This window comes from Schistocerca americana, chromosome 5 (assembly GCF_021461395.2).
Source record: "Schistocerca americana isolate TAMUIC-IGC-003095 chromosome 5, iqSchAmer2.1, whole genome shotgun sequence".
Classification (NCBI taxonomy): domain Eukaryota; kingdom Metazoa; phylum Arthropoda; class Insecta; order Orthoptera; family Acrididae; genus Schistocerca; species Schistocerca americana.
The window spans coordinates 325,182,634-325,196,892 of NC_060123.1; the positions used below are offsets into that span (position 1 = coordinate 325,182,634).

The 14,259-nt window shown below is 41.0% G+C and overlaps 1 protein-coding gene across 1 annotated transcript in view; it reads left to right on the forward strand.

Moving 5' to 3' along the window:
* The window catches only part of LOC124616060, an 88,973-nt gene that overhangs the window by 60,902 nt on the left and 13,812 nt on the right, over positions 1 to 14,259 (forward strand). The window contains exons 9-10 of the mRNA XM_047144294.1: positions 8,935 to 9,060; positions 10,991 to 11,683. Coding sequence (XP_047000250.1) covers positions 8,935 to 9,060; positions 10,991 to 11,683 — 819 coding nt within the window. The remainder of the gene's footprint in view (positions 1 to 8,934; positions 9,061 to 10,990; positions 11,684 to 14,259) is intronic.

The following is a 14,259-nucleotide window of genomic DNA, read 5'->3' on the forward strand; positions in this document are numbered from 1 at the left end:
GATATTGGACGGTGGTTTTGTGGATCACTTCTACCACCCTTCTTGTAAACTGGTGTCACATGTGCTTTCTTCCAAGTACTGGGCACAGTTTTTTGTTCAAGGACTCTACAATAGGTTGTTGTTAAAAGAGGGCCTCACTCAGCCACAAATTCAATATATAATCTGATAGGGATTCTATCAGGCCCTGGAGATTTGTTCAGTTTTCATGATTTCAGTTGTTTCTCAACACCACTGACACTGAGATGCTTTACTCCACTTTTCAGTGGTACAGGGATTTGGATTTTACTTTGTAAAGGAACATTTGGAAACGTAGCTAAGCATTCCTATTTTTGCTTTGCCTCCCTCACTTTCAGTTCCTGCTTTGTATCCACTATTGATGTAATCTATTTTTCCATCATAGTCATAGTGCATTTCTTGACTGAAAACTGAACAACATTCCAGACATCTTCATTCCTCCAAGAACATGTTCTTCACTGTCAGTATCTGTAGCTCAGTTGAAAAATTGTTCAGCACATCGTAAATTATAATGAATGTTGTACAAGCAACAATGACACAAAATATTGTGAGATGCTTTTCTAATGCCTGAGTCATTTGCTGTGTGTGTATTGTTATAATTAATTGTTGTTGTTGTTGTTGTTGTTGTTGATGATGATGATGATGATGATGATGATGTTTTGGTCATCAATCTGAACTATTGCAGTCTGTGTTTACAGTGTTGGTACCTGCTTATTGTAGTCATCCCTTGGGCCCCCTCTATAATTTTTATCCCCTCCTCCCCCACTCCACCACCACCACCACCACCACCACTTCCCTTCATCACCAAAAAAAAGGAAGATTCTGTGATGCTGCAGGATGTGTCCTATCAAGCAATCACTTCTTTGTGTCAAGATGTGCATAAATTTCTTTTATCGCTACTTGATTCATTACTTCTTCATTAGTTATTGAATCTACCCACCTGATCTTCACTGTTCTTTTCTAGTTCTGCATTTTGAAAACTACTATTGCCCTCATGACTGAACTGATTATCATTCATGTATCACTTCTGTATGAGACTACACTCCAGACAGGTACTTAAGAAAATGCTCCCTAACACTTAAATTCATATTCAGTATTAAGAACTTCCTCTTTTTCAGAAATCCTTCTTTTGCTATTAGCAATCTGCAGTTTATGTCATCTTTACTTAGGCCATTGTCAGTTATTTTACAGCTCAAATTGCAAAACTTATCTGCTGTTTTCAGTGTCTGATTTCCTAATCTAACCCCTTGGCTTCGCCTGTTTTAATCCAAAAGCATTCCATTACCATTGTTTTACTTTTCTTAATGGTAATCCTATAACTTCATTTCAAGACACTATCCATTCCATTCAGTTGACCTTCCAAGTCCATTGACATACAGGGCTATTACAAATGATTGAAGCGATTTCATAAATTCACTGTAGCTCCATTCATTGACATATAGTCACGACACACTACAGATACGTAGAAAAACTCATAAAGTTTTGTTCGGCTGAAGCCGCACTTCAAGTTTCTGCCGCCAGAGTGCTCGAGAGTGCAGTGAGACAAAATGGCGACAGGAGCCGAGAAAGCGTATGTTGTGCTTGAAATGCACTCACATCAGTCAGTCATAACAGTGCAACGACACTTCAGGACGAAGTTCAACAAAGATCCACCAACTGCTAACTCCATTCGGCGATGTTATGCGCAGTTTAAAGCTTCTGGATGCCTCTGTAAGGGGAAATCAACGGGTCGGCCTGCAGTGAGCGAAGAAACGGTTGAACGCGTGCGTGCAAGCTTCATGCGTAGCCCGCAGAAGTCGACGAATAAAGCAAGCAGGGAGCTAAACATACCACAGCCGACGGTTTGGAAAATCTTACGGAAAAGGCTAAAGCAGAAGCCTTACCGTTTACAATTGCTACAAGCCCTGACACCCAATGACAAAGTCAAACGCTTTGAATTTTCGGCGCGGTTGCAACAGCTCATGGAAGAGGATGCATTCAGTGCGAAACTTGTTTTCAGTGATGAAGCAACATTTTTTCTTAATGGTGAAGTGAACAGACACAATGTGCGAATCTGGACGGTAGAGAATCCTCACGCATTCGTGCAGCAAATTCGCAATTCACCAAAAACGTGTTTTGTGCAATCTCACGGTTTAAAGTTTACGGCCTCTTTTTTTTCTGCGAAAAAAACGTTACAGGACACGTGTATCTGGACATGCTGGAAAATTGGCTCATTCCACAACTGGAGACTGACAGCGCCAACTTCATCTTTCAACAGGGTGGTGCTCCACCGCACTTCCATCATGATGTTTGCCATTTCTTAAACAGGAGATTGGAAAACCGATGGATCGGTCGTGGTGGAGATCATGATCAGCAATTCCATGTCATGGCCTCCACGCTCTCCCGACTTAACCCCATGCGATTTCTTTCTGTGGGGTTATGTGAAAGATTCAGTGTTTAAACCTCCTCTACCAAGAAACGTGCCTGAACTGCGAGCTCGCATCAACAATGCTTTCGAACTCATTGATGGGGACATGCTGCGCTGAGTGTGGGAGGAACTTGATTACCAGCTTGATGTCTGCCGAATCACTAAAGGGGCACATATCGAACATTTGTGAATGCCTAAAAAAACTTTTTGAGTTTTTGTATGTGTGTGCAAAGCATTGTGAAAATATCTCAAATATTAACATGTGGGATAGGCCATAGACACACCCCTGTTTCTCACAATCCTCAACTACTGTTTCTCTTTCATGTCCTTTTTTTTTTATTTTGTACAAGTTATAGATAACCTTCCATTTCCTGTGTTTTATCCCAGCTGCCTTCATTATTTCAAAGAGTATATTTAATTCTACATTTTCAAAAGCTTTCTCTAGATCTACAAATGCTGTGAACATGAATTGGACTTTCTTCAACCTGTCTTCTAAGATAAGTCATAGCGTCAGCATTGCCATACATGTTCCTACTTTTCTCTCTAATCCAAACATCCCTGAGGTCAGCTTGTATCACTCTTTCCATTCTTCTATAAATAATGTTTTGTGAAATTGTAATTGTCACACTCTTCTCAGAGTTATGTTATTTTGTCAGTCTCACATGTGTTGCACATGAAATAGAGTAGTTTTGTCCGTGTATGTTCTCCCAAGGATCTCGGTTTCAATGGTTGCGTCAGTACCCAAGCCGTCTGGTGCTCCCCTCCACGTCAAGCTTTTCTGAATTGCGCAAATGAGAGTTATCCTTACAACATCACTCTCTACTCCCGAAATCATCCTGGCCTCAACCTATGGAAACCTACTGTCCCCACATGCTCCAATCAATAGTTTCCACTGCCTCTGTCATATCATTTCCTCCATATTCTTGTCACCACATCCTCTGCGTGTGTCACCCTCTACCAATGCACCAGCTCGTCTTTCTCCTTTCTCCTTTTCTGCTCCCGTTCCCTCCCCCCCCCCCCCCCCCCCCTGCCCATCTCCTCCCCACCTCCCTGACCCACTACCTCTTGATGCTGTGCCTGTTGGCATTCTAGTCCCTGCACACTCTGTCAGACAGCGATATTCAATCCCCCTACCTATACCCTGCTATACCTTCCCCTTCTCTGCCCCTTCCAGATTGCTGCTTCCATTCTACATAATAGTTACATTCTAGCCTGGACTGCTGGAGGTGGCTGTCATGTGTGCATGAGGTGTGGTTGCTTATGTGGACGAATGTGTGTGTATTTCTGTTTCTGAAGAACTCTTTGGTTGAAAGCTAATGTGTAAGTCTCTTTTCATTGTGCCTGTGTACAATTCATCACTTCATCTTTACAATGAGTAGCAATGTGTCTTTATGCTGTTGATATTCCAACCTGAGGTTTCCATTGATTTCATTTGGTGCATTTTTATATTTTCTCCTTTCATCAACTAAATTCAGTATCCCACGTGTTAGCAAAGTTAAATTCAGTATCTCATGTGTTATCCAAGGTTTCCCATTTGGCCTTGTCTTTATGCCTTCTTGTTCTTCTGCAGCCTTAAAATCTGCATCTCTCAAAAGTACCTATTTGTCTTCTGTTGTGTTCCTTTCCCCTGCTTCAGTTAATCATTGCCTAATGGTCCCATTGAGACTTTCAAATGACATACAGAGTATTAAATGTAACTTTTTCCCCAAAATTATTGGTTCATAGCCCACTTACAGGACTTCAGAAGTTGCCAAAGATACAGAATACTTTTTGTTGTCGAGTCAGAGGACCCAATGAGACCTACTCCAGGGCCCATCCTGTCTCTCCATGGGCTTGTGTGGAGTTTTGCATATCAGTCATAAAAATTCCTGTTTCAACCCAACAAGCATAAAATACACTTCTGGAAATTGAAATAAGAGCACCGTGAATTCATTGTCCCAGGAAGGGGAAACTTTATTGACACATTCCTGGGGTCAGATACATCACATGATCACACTGACAGAACCACAGGCACATAGACACAGGCAACAGAGCATGCACAATGTCGGCACTAGTACAGTGTATATCCACCTTTCGCAGCAATGCAGGCTGCTATTCTCCCATGGAGACAATCGTAGAGATGCTGGATGTAGTCCTGTGGAACGGCTTGCCATGCTATTTCCACCTGGCGCCTCAGTTGGACCAGCGTTCGTGCTGGACGTGCAGACCGCGTGAGACGACGCTTCATCCAGTCCCAAACATGCTCAATGGGGGACAGATCCGGAGATCTTGCTGGCCAGGGTAGTTGACTTACACCTTCTAGAGCACGTTGGGTGGCACGGGATACATGCGAACGTGCATTGTCCTGTTGGAACAGCAAGTTCCCTTGCCGGTCTAGGAGTGGTAGAACGATGGGTTCGATGACGGTTTGGATGTACCGTGCACTATTCAGTGTCCCCTCGACGATCACCAGTGGTGTACGGCCAGTGTAGGAGATCGCTCCCCACACCATGATGCTGGGTGTTGGCCCTGTATGCCTCGGTCGTATGCAGTCCTGATTGTGGCGCTCACCTGCACGGCGCCAAACACACATACGACCATCATTGGCACCAAGGCAGAAGCGACTCTCATCGCTGAAGACGACACGTCTCCATTCGTCCCTCCATTCACGCCTGTCGCGACACCACTGGAGGCGGGCTGCACGATGTTGGGGCGTGAGCGGAAGACGGCCTAACGGTGTGCGGGACCGTAGCCCAGCTTCATGGAGACGGTTGCGAATGGTCCTCGCCGATACCCCAGGAGCAACAGTGTCCCTAATTTGCTGGGAAGTGGCGGTGCGGTCCCCTACGGCACTGCGTAGGATCCTACGGTCTTGGCGTGCATCCGTGCGTCGCTGCGGTCCGGTCCCAGGTCGACGGGCACGTGCACCTTCCGCCGACCACTGGCGACAACATCGATGTACTGTGGAGACCTCACGCCCCACGTGTTGAGCAATTCGGCTGTACATCCACCCGGCCTCCCGCATGCCCACTATACGCCCTCGCTCAAAGTCCGTCAACTGCACATACGGTTCACGTCCACGCTGTCGCGGCATGCTACCAGTGTTAAAGACTGCGATGGAGCTTCGTATGCCACGGCAAACTGGCTGACACTGACGGCGGCGGTGCACAAATGCTGTGCAGCTAGCGCCATTCGACGGCCAACACCGCGGTTCCTGGTGTGTCCGCTGTGCCGTGCGTGTGATCATTGCTTGTACAGCCCTCTCGCAATGTCCGGAGCAAGTATGGTGGGTCTGACACACCGGTGTCAATGTGTTCTTTTTTCCATTTCCAGGAGTGTAGCATGTTATTATTCAGTTAAAAGTGTAAGTATTGGACCTACATGTCAGATATAATGATCTTGAATGAGACCATTGAAATTTTTTGTCACTGATTCAATAATTTCATCATCTCCTTTAAAATTCAGATACATGACTTTCTTTATATATACTGTCACATAAAATTACCAAAGCTTTTTTTTTAAATCTTGGATGGTGTTATAAAACATGAATCATTATGCGAGTATACCTGTTCCTGTAAAATTATGATCAAGATATACATATGTATGGGATATACTGCTGTATACAAAAGCATAGCTTTGAGAAATGAAATAGTGAAGGCAGCAGAGGATCAACTAGGTACAAAGAGAATATTTCCGACTTAAAGAAGAATGGAATAATTCCAATTCTAAAGGAAGCAGGTGCTGACTGGTGTGAATATATGATCCAATCGAAATGCTTCAGATGTTAAGAAATGCGGAATAATTCCAATTCCAAAGAAAGCAAGAGCTGATAGGTGTGAATATTATACAGCTGATCAGTTTAATAAGTCATAGTTGCAAAATACTGATGTGAATTCCTTGCAGAAGAATCGAAAAACTGGTAGAATTCCACCTTCAGGAAAATCAGCTAGGGTGCCAGAAAAATATAGGAACACATGATGCAATACTGTCCCTAAAACTTATCTTAGAAGGTAGTTTATAGAAAGTCAAACTTGGAAGAGCAGTTGAATGGAATGCGTATGGTCTTGAAAAGAGGTTATACGATGAGCATCGAAAAACGTAAAACATGGTGAATCCAATGTAGTCGAATTAAATCAGGAGATGCTGAAAGAAGTAGATTGGTGAATGAGACATTAAAAGTAGATGGGTTTTGCTGTTTGGGCAGCTAAATAACTGATGAAGGCCAACTTAGACAGCGTAGAAAATCCAGATTGCCTATAGCAAGAAGAGCAAAAAATGAATTTTTTAACATCAAATATAAATTTAAGTGTTAAGAAGTCCTTTCTGAAGGTATTTGCATGGAGTGTATCCTTGAACAGGTGTGAAGTGGGGATGATAAGCAGTTCAGACAAGAAGCAAATACAGGGTTTGGCGGAACAGACTAAGCAGCAAAGCAATAAAAAGTAAATCTGGATGTATAGAGAAAAAATGTTTTTATTTTCTAAATTAGTACAATATACCATTTTACATTCATTTAGTTTTGAAAATAATATCCTCAAGATGGTGGCTGTTAGCATCAGTACATTGTTGTAGACAGTCCCTGAAGTTTCAACAACTCTTGCACATATATCACGGGGTATGGCATTCACTTCATCAATAATCGGCTCTTTTAACTCTGGTAGGTCTGAGGGCAGCTTTTGAAAACCTTTTCCTTCAGATGTCCCCAAAGAAAGTAGTCACATATGCACAAATCTGGTGACCATGTAGGCCACCCGACATCACCCCTCAAAGAGACAAGGCATCCCGGAAACATTTCTCTCAAAATATCAAGTGAAATTCGAGCTGTGTGAGCAGTAGCTCCATCCTGTTGGAACCACACAGGTTCCCCAGTCCATGTTCTTCAACAATCTCGTCCATTCAGGGTTGCAGAAAATTTTGCAACACTGAAACCTAACGTGTGGAATTCAGTCACGGCCATTCCTTCCTCAAAAAAGCAAGGGCCTACCACGCCAAATTGAGATATGGCACACCACACTGTCACTTTAGGAGAACGTTGCGGTCTTTCATGAATAATTCAGGGGTTATTTTCAGCCCAGCAATGAAAGTTCTTCTTATTGACGCACCCACTAAGATGAAGATCTGCCTCGTCACTACTGAAGAAAGCTGCATTCGGAGGGATCTGAGCAAGCACTTGCTCACACAGATTTTGATGGTTGACACAGTCTGCTGGGCGTAATTCTTGAGCAATCATTATTTTGAAAGGATGGAACTTCAAATCATGTTGCAGAATCCTTCTCAAACTGTGGTCTGAAATCCCCAATGCAACAGCTCGTCTTTGAGCAGAACATTGCAGCAATTGTTGAACTGCTGTTTCTCACCTGCTACACATTTTCTGGCGGTCTGACAGATCTGCGTTGGCAATGTGTATCTATTCTTAGTGTGCTACCAGTTTCCTCCAACTGCCAAACCCAGGACCGACTTGTGTTTGCATTAGGAACAGCATTGTTGCACGGAATGTTGGACTGTCACCGAAAAGCTCGTTGTGTAGCGATCACAGATCTGTTGTTTTCATAATAAGTGCGAACGGCAAGACCGTGGTGTACACTGGTCCAGACCGTGTTGGCTACTGAAATGGGGTCAATAACTGAACAAAGGCAGACCACGTGCAACTACCTACCCCCACCACAGCCCCAGCGGTAATCGATAGAAACTTCTTAGTCGGTTCTGCCGCATCCTGTAGAAGCTTTTCAAGTGTGGTGCTATAGAAGAATGCTGAAGATTAGACCAGTAGATCATGTAACCAATGGATTGCTACAGAAATGAACAGGGGAAAAAAGAAATTATGATACAATTTGACTAAAAGAAAAGACTAGTTCATAGGACACATCCTGTGGTATCAGAAATATTCCATTTATTTAGTAATGAAGGAGAGTGTGGGAGGTAAAACTTGTAGAGGGGCCACAGGGTTTGACTGCATTAAGCCGATTCATATAGATGTAGGTTGCAATATCTACACAGAGATGGAGGCTTAGAACAGGCAAATGTGTAGAGTTGCATCAAACCAGTCTTCAGAGTGAAAGAACACAACACCATTCTAATTGAATCAACAGGTGTCTGTCATACAAGATTATAATTTGTGATGGTTTGGATAAACTGTTTTGTATGAATATAGTGCAGGCCATGACTTACTTGTTGATGAGTGAATGCTGGGAAATAAGGGCAGAGAAGAGGACGGGGGATGGGGGGGGGGGGGGGGGGGGAGATTACGTAGCCTCATTTACAGATGAGAAAATGTTCATGTTGTGTACATATCCTCCAATTATTCTAAGAAATACAGCAACCAACCACTTACATAACTTTATTAAAATAATGTAATCCAGAGCCATGGACCTCAACAACCAGTAAAATGGATGAACTATTTTATACACTGCCTGCAAAACAAAGGAAATAATTCTGTGTTTGTTTTATAAGAGTCATTTTACATAATGCAGGGCAGCCAATATATCAGTGCTTCAAATTATTTAGATATGTGATCTGTGTGTATTTGATTTCAGATACACCTATACAAGTGCAGAGCAGAGCCAATATCTGTAAGCTGCGATTCAATGCCACATTAATAACAAAGCTGCTAGCATTGAGTCAGCATTTGGAACCACCTGGAGTGGCTGTGTATTCTTCAGGTACTTGGTGATAGCCACTGCTTTTCCTTTTACACTTCTCAGATGCTGGTTTTAGCTTCTACTTCTTACGAAGCATTTGTGTAGCTTCAGTGATCAGCTACCGATACACCGAAGACGTCAAAAACCTGTTGAATGTATTTATTATTATTAATTGCAGTTTACTTGGTGAAGTCCAAATAATTATTTTCTCTGCCACAACTGGTTTTAAAGATTTAAACCTGATCCCGCTTTTCATTTGATGCTGAGGTGCTATTGCAACACAGTTGGAGAGCCCCTGCAATGTTCGAGTCTAGGGGAATACCAGTGGGCTGAGGTGGTATTGGGAATTTGGATTGAGGAGGGAGACTTGCTAGTGCAGTCTGTGCAGTTGTGCAAAGCCACTGTGCCAGGGTGGCATAGTGGTTAGCACAACTATCAAGTGAGCAGGTGACTCTGATTCAAATCCCATCCTTGGTACAAATTTGCATTCATTGTTTCAGTGTGCATATACAGGGTGGTCGGAAATTCCCGTTACAGACTTCTAGGACTTGTAGAGGGGAGTGAGTACACTGTGTTATGAATAGGAACCCATGTCAAGAAATGTCATCCAACGAGACTACAGAGCGTCAAAGTTATAGGTGTGGGTGTATGTAAATGTATGTATACACAGGGTGGTTCCGTGATGATGTTACAGACTTTCTAGGATGATGGTGAATGATAAATGTATTAATTTGAAGTAAGGATCCCTGTACCAGAAATGAATGAGTCAAAAGTTATAAACGAAAACCATTCTGATACCTCTGACAGTTGAATACATGTACCGGTTCTTGTGTTGCAAAGAGTGTAGGGTTGGTAACTTTCAGTGGTGGTAGTGTGGACAAAAATGAGAAAAAATGTCCAATAAACTTGGGCTCTAAAGTGCGTACCTTAACAGCTATGAACACTTGCTCAGTAGAGAGATGTGTTTCACATTATCGAAGATGAACAAATGGTCATAGCTCATCAGGTATGCAATTTAGAGCCCATGTTTATTGCACATTTTTTCTCGTTTTTGTCCACACTACCACCACTGAAAGTTACCAACCCTACACTCTTCGCAACACAGGAACCGGTACTAGTATTTCACTTTTAGAGGTATCAGAATGGTTTTCGTTTATAACTTTCAACTTGTTCGTTTCCGGTACGGGGATCCTTACTTCAAATTAATACATTTATTGTTCTCCATCATCCTAGAAAGTTTGTAATATCATGACACCTGCGCCTATAACTTTGTCGCTCTGTAGTCTCATTGGATGACATTTCCGGACATGGGTTCCTATTCATAACACGATGTACTCACTCCCCTACACAAGTCCTAGAAGTCTGTATCAGGAATTTCCGGCCACCCTGTATACATCAACAATGTATGAAGCTCGAGAAGGTCTCTGGAACAATGTAGTTTCATTTGATTACCAGTAACTGTTTTGGTGATTCCCACTGATAAAGAAAGATCTTGGGGAGCAAAATTTAACATATCTGTGAGCACTGAAATTTTTAGCTATCGTGGTAGAATGTGAGTGAAGAGTTTGGTATTTGAAGTGAGCAAATTAAATTATTTTGTGCTTTGGATATATAATTTGAAATATGAAAGAACTCTTGACAGTTGATGTAGCAATATATGCCTTGAAGTAGAGGAGTAACAGCATACAATTTTTTAATAATATTGTCAGACATATACTCTACAATATAGGTTCTAAATATTTAAAAAAATAGACTATGAAGAGCAAATGAAGGCATACTGGATTGTTTTGTTTTTGCATGTGATTTGTAATTTGTAAATTCAATCCAAAGTCTTTACCATAGGTCTTCTGTAAGGTTTAGTCACTGGAGGTTGTAAGGCTTCATTCTTAGTGTAACTTAAGTTACTACAATAATATTGCAGTGTAACTATAGAATTTTCTTTCACTTTCAGAGGACTACAGGGCTTTTGAATATAACAACACAGTTAATGGGTCTACTGAATTGCAAAATTACATTGATAAACATCCAGACTTTTGGGAAATGTATGGAAGGCAGAAGATTCTGGGAAAAGAAGCTGAATTTGAGGGAGAGGAACTTGCAGAGAGTGAGCCTAATTTCAGATCGAAAGGCAGCTCATCTCACATTCCAGAAAGTGAGCACAAAAATACTCAGGACCATTATTTAAGAGGGCCATACCAAGTCATGAATCGTGGTCGCAACAGGAAGCCCAGTAGCCATATGTTTATTGGAGAAGATGAGGAAACATTGCCAAGTTACAATGGAAATAATGACTATCCAGACGTGAGGAAACATGGTATCAGTTTGCCAAGACAACATAAATCAAATTCAGAATGGAGACATGAGTGGCAGAACTCACCTATCTCAACACAGGATGAGAGAATAGTTGACAAGCATAAAATCAATAATTATCAGAATATGAACCCACCTTCTGATGTTCTTGAAAATTCATTGCCAACCCATGATTCAGATTATGACTTGATGTATGACCCAGCAGCAGAAGACTCATTAACTGTTCACCCAAGACAGAGGGACGAAAGAAGTAGTCAGCAAACTGAACTAAATCAGAAACAAAAAATCCAATCTAGTGCAGATGTTCTTGGAATACAACGGCTCACTTCTGCAGGTGTGTTAATTGATGCTCATGTCTTAATTTTATGAAACTGGTTTATACTAATTTACTTAAAAGTTTAAATGTAGGTAATAAAGAATTATATTAAATTTTTAAATTATTATAGAATTTTTACTGAAATAAAAATGTGGGATTTACTAAATCTGTTGAAACTGTACCTTACCATTCTTAGCACTGTAACAAATCTACTCCAGCTCCCACAAAACTGCTACTCTATGAAAGAACCACTAAAAACAATGACTGTGAAGAATTTCATGAAAAGCTAATTGCATTTCAGTCAAGAAACTACACACATTTTAAGCAGAAAACCTGTTAATGGAGCCATTAGCCACTAATTTATAAATGAATTTATTTTATTATGCTGTTACAGTTCAAAAAGCTTTGTCAATTCTGTAACAGATATATCAAGTAATTAGATGTGGCTGTCTACCGAGGGCAGACAGCTATAATAGCAAGCAAAGTTACCCATAAAGCTGCTGTTGACTACAAATACATCTGTTTGATGTTACTGATTGTCTTGACTTTGAATCAGTGTTATTTGATCATAGCCAGGACTCTGCTGAGTTATGGCTTTCGAAGTCATGTTGAGGATTCCCTTATATGCCATATGCCATTCTTGTTTTAAAGCTTATCATCTTGATAGCCATTGCTTTTGCCACTATTTTAGGTATACAGACTGGTTATAATTAAATTTACTATTTATTTACCATAGGGGCACCCAACTTTATAGGAATCATGTTCGGAATGTGTGCTGCAGGATTTGCGTTCTTAGTAGTGTTAGTGTCTTGACTTGCCTTTAGGTGCTGGTTCTGGTACAGTGACATGAGGTTGAAACACAAGCATCAGTGTGCATTACAGTTGCAGACAATCAGCATGGGTTTGTGCAAGGTGAGCAAGGCTTTACTCATAAAGCTGCTTAAAAAAACAACAGCAACGGTGCTGCTGTTCTTTGCGGAGTATTGGCACATGCTGGGGTTGAAGAATGTGATTTGGAAGTTTGAAGTATCTGGCGATTCGGAAATCATTCCCCAGAGAGGCCAACAGCCAGTTTCACCACAGATTGTTGAAGACATTACTGTTACCATGGCTAAGAATGCTGAATGTAGTGTGCTATCTTCAAGCAGTACACAATCTGTGTCACAACAGCTGCACATTCTATGGTCCACCATTTGAAAAGAGCTTCAATCAATTGCATATGGTCATCTCACTGAGGAATGTCTGTAATATGGAATGTAAACATGGTATGCAATTAACAAAAGTTACCCTCTCATAGAAGTTAAAATTTGTTTCTTTCAGTGTTTTGTTTGTTATGTCTCTTCTGCATGCCCTTACAAATGTTTCCACAAAGTTTCATTGTTCTATGATTGTTTATTTTTCACAGGGGCCATCTCAAGTAGCAAAAGTTTAATTATAACCACACTGTAAAGGAGAATATTGTGATGAGTCAGTAGGTCATTGCCATGTATTTCACATCAGTTTTGTAAATAGATATTAATTTTGACACTGGAAATTTTGAGAATTCTCCCACCTATAATGAGCAGATAAATAGATAAGTGAAATGCTCTATTATATTTTTGAATGACATCTACTACAACTTGTTTGTTATGCCTCAATTCCTACTCAATACCCATTCTGTAGTCCTTTAACAGTTTCTGCTGTTTCTTTTCCCTAACAGTACCAAATAACATTGACAGTTTGCAAATGTCCAAAGGGCTCGTTATTTTGGCAGTTGATCCAGTTGGCATCATTGGGTTTGCGTGGATGTAAGCACCTCTCAAGCCATCAGATAGTAAGTTCACCAATGCACATGATCATGGTGGTAGGATCAGTCACTGAAGTACTGTGTCCTTTTGAGACTAACAGCTGGTGGTACACCCATGGATTATTTTGTTTTAAAATACACCAGGAGAAACTAAAGAGAGACTGCTGAAATAAAAGTTTTTTTTGTGATTTCTAATAGAATTCAGCAATAAGATGTTTTTTCTTAGGGATTAGAAGATGTGACATCTAATGATAGCATATCTTTCTAACCTTAATATTCTTGTGCAGGATCTTATAAAATATTGCCAAACAAATCCTAAGAAAGTACTCAGTTTGTTGATATGGTATGTGCATCAAGGATCCTGTTCAATCAATGTTCAGATGTGACTCTTATTTCCTTCATTTCTGAGTGTTACTGGACATCCTGGCTGGCTTTCATTTTCAAGAGTGTTTCTCTTGCGTCTGAACTCATTAAATCATCAGCAGACTGTTGCTCTGGAACTTGAAGAGTCGTCAAAAGTCAGCTGCATGTGTATCAAATACTGATTTGCATTCTATCCTGCATTAAAATCAAATGTAGAAATAGTACCAGTTAAGTGCCATTGATGGCTTACTCTAAGTGACATACATAGTGAAACCTGCTGGCTGACCAAGCTGAAACTTGTATGATTTCTTAACTATGAGTGCCACTGCTAATCACCTTTCTTGAGAATGAAACAATCAAAAAACACAGGAAATCTCAGTATTTTCAGAGAGACCTTCAAAGCTTACTGAAAAAACGGCACCTTTTCCCCAACAGCATGTGTTAT